The 9,333-nt window shown below is 41.6% G+C and overlaps 1 protein-coding gene across 1 annotated transcript; it reads left to right on the top strand.

Moving 5' to 3' along the window:
* The first annotated feature begins 328 nt into the window (after nt 1-328).
* LOC135239230 (zinc metalloproteinase nas-14-like) lies at nt 329-9,089 on the top strand. The gene is made up of 10 exons (XM_064307757.1): nt 329-391; nt 1,213-1,281; nt 2,854-2,916; nt 4,220-4,269; nt 4,703-4,787; nt 4,908-5,022; nt 5,474-5,646; nt 6,672-6,753; nt 7,108-7,226; nt 8,640-9,089. The coding sequence occupies exons 6-10, from the start codon at nt 4,928-4,930 to the stop codon at nt 8,960-8,962; spliced, it is 792 nt and encodes a 263-aa protein (XP_064163827.1). The 5' UTR covers nt 329-391; nt 1,213-1,281; nt 2,854-2,916; nt 4,220-4,269; nt 4,703-4,787; nt 4,908-4,927; the 3' UTR covers nt 8,963-9,089.
* Nucleotides 9,090-9,333: the final 244 nt, after the last annotated feature.

The raw sequence follows: 9,333 nt of genomic DNA, 5'->3' as shown, positions 1-9,333 counted from the left end.
CCCTGTGAATTTGTCCCAAACATGATGTCTGCAAACAGGGGGCTATGTGGCTATAAAAAATGTTGAATTTCTACATGGTGAAACCAAAATATATATTTAAAAATACCCTTTACTAAAAGCTGAGAATCTGCACTTTAACGACATGTCAATGCTTCGATCGCATACAAAATTGTGGAGTACATAGCCAAATAAAGAAATTTGTCCCAAACTTGATAGAGCTCACTGTATGTATATTTATTTGCGATCCTACATATTAAATGTAGGCCTATTAAAATCGGGATATTTTTCAAGATTAGACCCGTTCTTTTCAAATCTGGCAAGTAACACAGTCATCCATCCTTCAAGCGCCATTTTACCAATTCCACGTGTCTTAGAACGGAAGCGTTTACTGGTGGGGTTTTTTTGTATCCGCTGTACAGGCATGGGTACTTCACGCGCTTCTGTATTTTACTCATTTCTTACATTTTTTACGGTGCTCTTTAGAAACGGTAAAGAAATTGTTTTGTTTTTTCCCTTCCGTTTTTATAAGGATATGGTCTTGTAACCTAATTCTATTATTGCCCTTCACTTGTTACCACTTTATGTAATGATTGAAGAGTTTATTACACACAATCAGGCTGTGGATGAATTCCAATTCATACTTTCGCACAAATTTTAACTTGTTCCGTTCATTACTTCTACAAGTGTTCCTAAATTAGGCCTGTCGCTAATTTAGAACAAGCCGAGATCTAGCTCTCAACAGGCAGCAAGTCACCATTTCTGATTCTTCCACAAACGAATTGGTCCGGATGCAATAGGGCGCCCTACATTTCTTGTACGAACATGTGTTTAATGTTTAGAAACGAGCTAGTTTACATGTGGTGGATGATTCTGAGGTCCACCGTGTAGCTCTTCGTGTTACTGGACACGTACGTGTCATCTGGATTCCTTTTATGCAATGGAAAAATGTGGTTGTGTGGTATGCATGTGCAGCATTTCGGGAATACAAAGGCTTGTAGGGTACACATCAAGCGATGTTGTAGGCCTACGCTTTCCCTGGCCTGGTGGTGGTCCGTAGTTCAGGTGGATGGACTTAACTCACATTTGTAAATCGCTCTGCTAAATAAATGCGCTGTAAGATCGCGCTGGATAATGGATAACCGTGCGCATACATTAAAGTGTGTAAAACAATTGCTTTGTCGAAAGCATTTCTTGTTTCTTCCTTCAATTCAGCGTCTGTGGAAACCCCTGTGGACTGCAACTCAACGATTCTGGAGTCTACGTCTTCTGAAGTCAGTACAGGTAACTAATTTTTGGTATTAATATTAGACTACTGTAGGCTTTGCAGCTGGGCTGTGCTAGCCAATCGATTTTTCCATTTTGAAAAGCATAATCCTTCAGTTGCTGTGATGGTCCTGAAATAGGCTACATTCATAACCGGTCTGCTTCAGGAACAGACGTCCTCGGGCATTGTAAATGTAGGCCTAGACCATTTCAATTTGGCCTTTTTGTTCTTTCAAAATTAGTTTCAAGCATATTGTCGTGAATGCAACCTCAAGAAAACTAAGTCTAACGCCAATTTAACGTATAATCAGTTACACAGTTTGCTTTTCTTTTAAAATTCAGATTTGGGTGTAATAAGGTGATACTTGGAAGTGTGTGCTAAATCGTGAATAGGCTACACTCCTGGGCAAACAAAAAATAATGGGCCAAGCCCAAAATTGAAAAAATATTAAGCTTTTAATGGTCTTAACAACAAATCATTTGTCAGAAAATGAGCAAGAATTAAACAAATGCACTCCTGAGACCTCCTGTGCCACCATTTGCTCGTTTACTTTTGCTGCAGTGAACTGTTTGGGGAAAAGCTAGAAACAGGGAAATTCACTTACAGTAGACAAATTAACATAATGTCAAATAAAAGAGCCATGTTTTGTATTTGGTTGCATATCGTTTGCATGCCATGACTTCCTGATGTCTGAGACCTATCAAGATCATCAGAGTCTGGATATCTTATTTTCATGTTGTCCTACAAGTGATACAAAAACTGTTTGCATTTGAATTGATCTCTATGGGGATTGGGGGTGGAACTAGATACAGCTGTAAATTATGCTGATACAGTATGGAAAACATTTGTTGGCTAAATGGCTTTAAGTCATCAAGGGTCCAAGGTATCAAATGAGCCTCAAACAACCGTGCTGCTGCCAGATATGCAGTAGATACTTACTCCTTTCAATTTGTCTTATTGTTATGAGAGATGCTTTGAGAGAACTCACCAGATGTGTAATTTCTGATTGATGTACAGTGCAGGACAACATTTTTATTTATTTGTTTCAGTTAATATAAAGTTTGTACTTCTAATAAGATCATTGTCTAGTAGTGCTAATTCTTCCTGCTTTATCCAGTGTTATGTGTAGGCTAAATGGAGTGTCTACCCTTTGTTTTTATACCCCAATTCATTACCATGGCACATAAAAAGATTTTCTTCATCTGTTAGTAGTTTTAAATCTCATTTATTTTTTGCTTTGGCTTTGAATTCATTTTATTGATTATTCTTGTTGTACCCACTTTTATTGATGCATCAGTAATGCTTTTTGTTTCATATAATCTTTATTTCATGTAACTACGTTTCATATTCAAATTTTTTCTGTTACTTCATTTGTTTCTTTTGTGTTTTACTCTGTGAAGTACTTTTGGATTCATTTTTAAAAATATTGTTTTTTTTTTATTTTAGAAAAGGTACCATACAAATAAAGCTATTAGTAGCAATTAATCCTTTTGTTAATAACAATGAGTGGGTCTTTGAGGACAGCTACAAGATTTCATGTTTATTTTCCTTTCTGTGCTGAATTCTTCTGTTCTCCTCTTCATCCTCAGCTTCTGTGAACACAACAGGGGAAGGAAACTGGACTGAAGTGATTGACCCTGAAACATGGCTGGGCAAGTCTGATTACTTCGTTGTGGCAGACTTGGCTAAATTTGTGCGCTCTATAAATGGATGCTGTTTTCTCTGTCTGTCAAGAAGCGACTGCACATCTGACAGAAATTTTTAGCCTGGGTGCAACAGAGATGAAAGGATTTGTGTAAGAAACGATGGCACACTTATTTATTGCAGGTCTCTCCCTAATGTCGCTGAGCAGTCAGAAGACCGTAATTGGAGCGTTAAGCTTCCAGCCATGGTTGTCGACGTAGTGATGAGTCTTGCGAGCAAAATCTCGGCTTTAACAAAGAGACTTGCAATTAATCCCGGTGTGCCAAAGTGTTTCTCATTCATCACTTTTCTGTCTGCGCTGTTATTAGGGCCGGGCGATAAACCATGTCGATGGTGCAGTAGTGAAGATCCAAACTTCAGAGGCCACGTGAAATGCTTCCGGGGAAAAAACATCGCCGGCACTGATATCTGTTGGGTGTTGATAAGGCCTTGTAGCTTCCATGCGACTGGTAAAAACACACATGGTCACATGGAAGCTGTACGACCTTGCTGCTGATTGGCTGCCTTATCAGCACCTTATCGGTATCAGTGGTTGTTTTTTTTTCTCCCAGAAACCTTTCATGTGGCCTCTGAAGTTTGGATGTTTTCTGCAAAAGAGAGGTTATGCACTGCATGGTTCTTATTTTTTAAAAGCGTTTGATAACTGTTGATATGATTTATCAGCCAGCCACAACTGCCATTATACAGCTTTCTATACCAGCATTGTGGAGTCTACCGCACCTCTCAGATTTATGCGCATGCAATGTACCAAACCATACATCAGTCCCCACAAAGGGGGTGGAGCTCATATACTGAAACAAGACTGTCTTTCTAAATGGCAGTAAATGAAATAGTTGTGATTAATTTAGCTACTGCTATAAATGAGTTCACGTGAGAACTTTTCAAGAGGTCACATTGGTCACATTGGTGACATTGTGGTTCAGAGATTGTTGGTTGATTTGAATGAGGGGTGTCTAGTCTAGACATTAGGCCTAATATATATATTATATATTAATATTTTGGGAACCACTGGGCGTAGTACACGATTATGTTAATAAATAATGAAGAACTAATGCGGCAGTGTGGGATAGTATATCCAGAAAGTATCCAGCTGTGTACTGTAAATAGATTCTGTGTAAAAAAAAAAAAAAATGTAAGCTGTGTAAGTCATTCTGAATAACATCGTCTGCTCAATGCCTAAAGGGAAATGTAATGCAGAGAGTGTGTGAGGATCTTCACTGCGGTGCTAACCGTTTCTCCCCCCTGCCACAGAGCTGGTGCAGAATGTTATCCCCGCTGCGGAGGGAGATCTAGTGCTGAAGGTGAGTGGCTTCGGCAAGCTCTCCCTACCCGATATCATCCCCAGGTAATGGCGATGGGCCCGTTTGGTGCAAACGGAATTGCGTCGGTTGCGCAATACGCTCGATCTATTGCGAAATGCGTGCGCTTTTATTCAAAGCACAGGTCTTGTGGCGTACCCCTTGAAGGTGTCAGTTTTATGATGGTCAGGTGACTTGTACTTTTGTGACTGCCAGGTGCACAGCAAATTGTACAGTCTTAGAAGTAGCTATAATAAGTAGTGTCAGAACACTACTTTCCGAATGTTGTATTTATAGAGATTTTAAATCAATATTTAAAAAAAAGTTAAAAAAAATATTTTTTTTTAATGCATGTTACTTTTGGAGTTGATTACGTTTTGATCAAACTAAACTAACTCGACCTTTTGAAAATTGCGTTGATTTTTTTCCCCTACAGTTGGACAGAAATGCGGTGGGGACGGCCTGGACAGGGAAGCAGCCAGGTTTCGTCTCTGTGCCGTACAGGATAAGCGACAACCTGGGTGAGTCTGCTTTGGACCCTGCCTTACCGTGCCTGGCTCTACGCTGAGCCAGAATGTCCTTGCGCGGGACGTGAAACCTGGCATCCCGCGGTGGTTTCAGTGGTCCTTTCCCTTCCTCAGCCCACAGGGAGAAGGACATAATGGCTGCCTTTGAAGAGATTTCGGAAAACACCTGCGTCTCGTTTCACGCGCACACGTCGGAGGCGGATTACCTGTTGTTCACAAAGGGCTACGGGTGAGGCGTCCCTGCCGCTTTTGGTCATCCCGTGGTCTGGCATCGTCCCTATATCCGGCACCACTAGGGGGCGCTCTTATTTGGAAGCTCTTTGTGAAAGATCGGCACCCTAGCTGACGTTGACTGTGGACGGCACATTCTCGTGTATGCATCCAGCTTTGCAAATGTTTTCTGTAGTCTCTCTCATTTTCCTAAAGTGCTTTTTGGAATATACGAACCCCCCTTATTGGCTAAAAGTATGGTCGGTTTGTTGGGTGTGCAACCTTTTTGGTGGAAGGTGTCATTATTACTTATAGCTAACAATGCCTTTTCCACAGCCTAACGTAGAACAGCAGCCTCTGGGTAAACAGATTTGTAGAAGAGGGCATTTTTGGGCCCATTGCCAGCAGCTTGTAGGCTTAAGGTTTCCCCCCCGCCCCCCGCCCCCTTCACTCTCTCCACCCTCCACCAGGTGTGCGTCCTACTTGGGCAGAACAGGGGGAGAGCAGCCGATCTACATCGGCGACAGATGCAAGACTGGAAACATCGTCCACGAGATAATGCACGCGCTGGGCTTCCACCACGAGCACATGCGCAAGGACCGAGACGACTACGTCACCGTCGTCTACAGCAACATCATCCCGCGTAAAGGCGCTTTGGCTTCACTTCTAAACGTGTGCATTGTGGCCCTCTCATCTCCACAGGGCTGGCTTCTCATTTTTAAAAAAATGTAAAAAAATTTAATTGATCACTGATGAAGCGTCTTCTTGCTGGTACATTACAGGACTGTGGAGTCTGGGAGGTTACAGAGACACCAATCCTTACTGTTTTCTTTAGTCTGTGATCATTTTTATGTGCAGTGCTTTGCAAAAGTATTCAGAAAGCTTTGAAAGTTATCAATTTTTTTTTCTGGATTACAAATGATGTTGTTTTGAATACTTGTGTAAATGCCATATTTCAGTTTTTTTTTTTTAATTCAGTTTTCTGTTTTACTTACAAATATTTTACAGGTGTGTAGCAGTCAGTCTGCCTGAGAGGCGGATTTGTCTCGGCTGCGCCGGCTGGTGGAGAGAGCACACGCACCTGGATTGCGTTAGCTAATCAGCCCAGGTGCTTAAAGGTGTGCTGCTCTCCACAGCCGACAAAATCAGCCTCTCAGGCAGACTGACTGCTACACACGTGTAACATATTTGTAAGTAAAACAGAAAACTGAATTTAAAAAACAAAAACTTGCTTTTGATCGCAATCCTTTTATTGTGCTTAATTTGCATGTTTTAAATGTTCTGTCAGTTATTTTGTTTGTAGTTTTTTTTTTTTCTCTTGGAATTGCTTTATTAATTTTTTAAACAGTTTCGGGCCAGTTTTGCAGACCCAGATTAAATTAAGTGCTGTACTAAATTGAGTTTTGTTTGTAGAATCTCTATTCAAAACAAAATTTAGTCCAGGACTAGGCTTAATCTGTGTGTGTGAAACACATTATGGCTTTATTTTTTACTTTTCTGAGAAGGAGTATTGGGCTGGAGTTGCATAGATAAAGGTTATTCTTAGTCTTATTCTTAGCATCTTATGACAGTGGCCTGAATCCAAGAATGTATTATTTGCAGAATATATTTGAATATTATGTGTGTCTCCTATTTATCTGTTTTTTTTTGTTTTTGTTTTTTTTGCAGACAGGATGCGAAATTTTGCCAAAATACGTGGAGACACCCAGGGTCTGCCATACGACACAGAGTCAATCATGCACTATGGACAGTGAGTACCTTTGGCTCTATGAGCATTTTTTATGCCTTCTTTTTAAAACACCTGGTTTCTAAAAAGTCATAGAAAATGGCAGTTAGGCCTAGACCTGGGTCATATGGATGTTTATGCCAAAAAACCTTTGGCAGAGAATTTTCAATGAAACTTGTTACTAACCAAAAACATATGATCACACAAAATAATTCTGTTCTGAATATTGAAGAGAATGGATGCTGTTGTTCTTTCTTTCTTTTTGTTCTGCCGTCTGCTGTCCTGTAAATGGTGTCTAAAGGGGTTACTGTATTTGAAACCGCCATTTGGCTCGTGCACCAGTGACTCTGAAATTTGACAGTGCACTTAATTTTGCAGGCGATTCTTTTCCGTTAACGGGAAGGACACAATCATATCAAAGGACACGAAAGCCATTGGCCAGAGAATCCAGCTGAGTGTGCTGGATATCCTGAGGGTACAACTGCTGTACAAGTGTGGTGAGCAAAGTTTACCTCTGTGTTTTGTATCATAGGGTGCCACAGATACTAGACTGACCAGATGAGGTCTCGCATGTGCTGATTGGCAATGTTTCTAGGGTTACAATTTCCATTACATTACATTACATTACAGGCATTTAGCAGACGCTCTTATCCAGAGCGACTTACACAACTTTTTTACATAGCATTTTACATTGTATCCATTTATACAGCTGGATATATACTGAAGCAATTTCGGTTAAGTACCTTGCTCAAGGGTACAACGGCAGTGTCCTACCCGGGAATCGAACCTGCGACCTTTCGGTTACAAGTCTAGTTCCTTACCCATGCATATCACCCGAGCCTCGGCCATGCCACTGAGTGTCTGGATCCTAGGCCACTCCCATGTTAGAAAGTTTTTATTGTTATGTATTTGAAAATGTGACAACAGCAGACTTTTCAACATTTCTAGCATTTCTAGCTTTGCCTACTATCTAGAGCATACTATCCGATACTTGGTCCTGTGGACCCATGTATGCTGGTATTCCAACCACACTTTAAATCCCAGAGTTTTAACAAGCTGTTCATTTTTATTAATTATGCTTTTCATGTTTTGAGGGAGTGTGTGAGTAGGATTGGTGAATGAATGATGTGGGCCCTGCTACAGATTGGCCAGTCCAGGGTGTATTCCTCCCTATCACCCAATGCATGCTGGGATAGGCACCCACCGTGACCTTTCCCAGGATAAGCAGGTGTCAACAGTGAATGGATGGATGTTTTGAGGGATTATCTTTTAAATCACATTGTCAGAAGTAGATATGCATGTGGACACCTGGCCACTAAAACTAAACCATTTGGTCGATAATGAAGAATTTAAAGACAAGGCAAATGATAATGAGCCAAACGTGCATTGTGTTAGTGATTTAAGAATGTATGAAGGAACTGAAACCAGTGTGTTCAGCAACCTTAATTCAGTTGTTTACAAACTCTGTGTATGCTGTTTTTGTTACAGCCAATCTCTTGCTCAACTGAGGTTATGCCTTTAAGTTCTTTCATAATTTTTTCCTTAAAGAATAATTGCACTCACTGTTTCAGCTTGGTCTGGCACACTACTCAAAAATGTTCATGGTGCTGGGAGTAATTAGCCCCCCTATGGTTTCCAGGATTCCAGTGAAAAACGAAACGTGATTGTCTTCACTGCTGTGGTCTGTGACCTTTATCAAGACGTGTTTTGATAAAGGTCCCAGACAGAAAGATTGACAGGCCACATTTCACCCCTAGGCCACTATCAAGTTTTGCCATTCAGCTGATTGTGTTTAAATAAGGACCAGGATGCAGGATACAGTGTTGGCTTAAATTCATAAGTTGCTTCGGCGTCCCGGTTTTCAGTCCAAGTGATCTCACTTTCGAATGTGTTCCTCCCAACATACACAGGAAATACCAGCCAGACTACAACTGCTCCAGTGAATGCCCAGACTACAACTGCTTCGGTGAATGCCCAGACTACAACTGCTTCGCTGAATGCCCAGACTACAACTGCTTCGCTGAAAACCCAGACTACAACTGCTTCACTGAAAGCCCAGACTACAACTGCGAATGCCCAGACTACAACTGCTCCGCTGAAAGCCCAGACTACAACTGCTCCAGTGAATGCCCAGACTACAACTGCTTCGCTGAAAGCCCAGACTACAACTGCTTCTGTGAATGCCCAGATTACAACTGTTCCGGGAATGCCCAGACTACAACTGTTCCGGTGAATGCCCTGACTACAACTGCTCCAGTGAAAGCCCAGACTACAACTGCTTCTGTGAATGCCCAGACTACAACTGCTCCGGTGAATGCCCAGAATACAACTGCGAATGCCCAGACTACAACTGCGAATGCCCAGACTACAACTGCGAATGCCCAGACTACAACTGCTTCGCTGAAAGCCCATACTACAACTGCTCCAGTGAATGCCCAGACTACAACTGCTTCGCTGAAAGCCCAGACTACAACTGCTTCTGTGAATGCCCAGATGACAACTGTTCCGGTGAATGCCCAGACGACAACGGTTCCGGTGAATGCCCAGACTACAACTGCTCCAGTGAATGCCCAGACTACAACTGCTTCTGTGAATGCCCAGACT

Source organism: Anguilla rostrata, chromosome 14 (genome assembly GCF_018555375.3).
Source record: "Anguilla rostrata isolate EN2019 chromosome 14, ASM1855537v3, whole genome shotgun sequence".
NCBI lineage: Eukaryota > Metazoa > Chordata > Actinopteri > Anguilliformes > Anguillidae > Anguilla > Anguilla rostrata.
The sequence above is the reverse complement of the archived record's forward strand: the minus strand, read 5'-3'. Positions and strand labels throughout refer to the sequence as shown.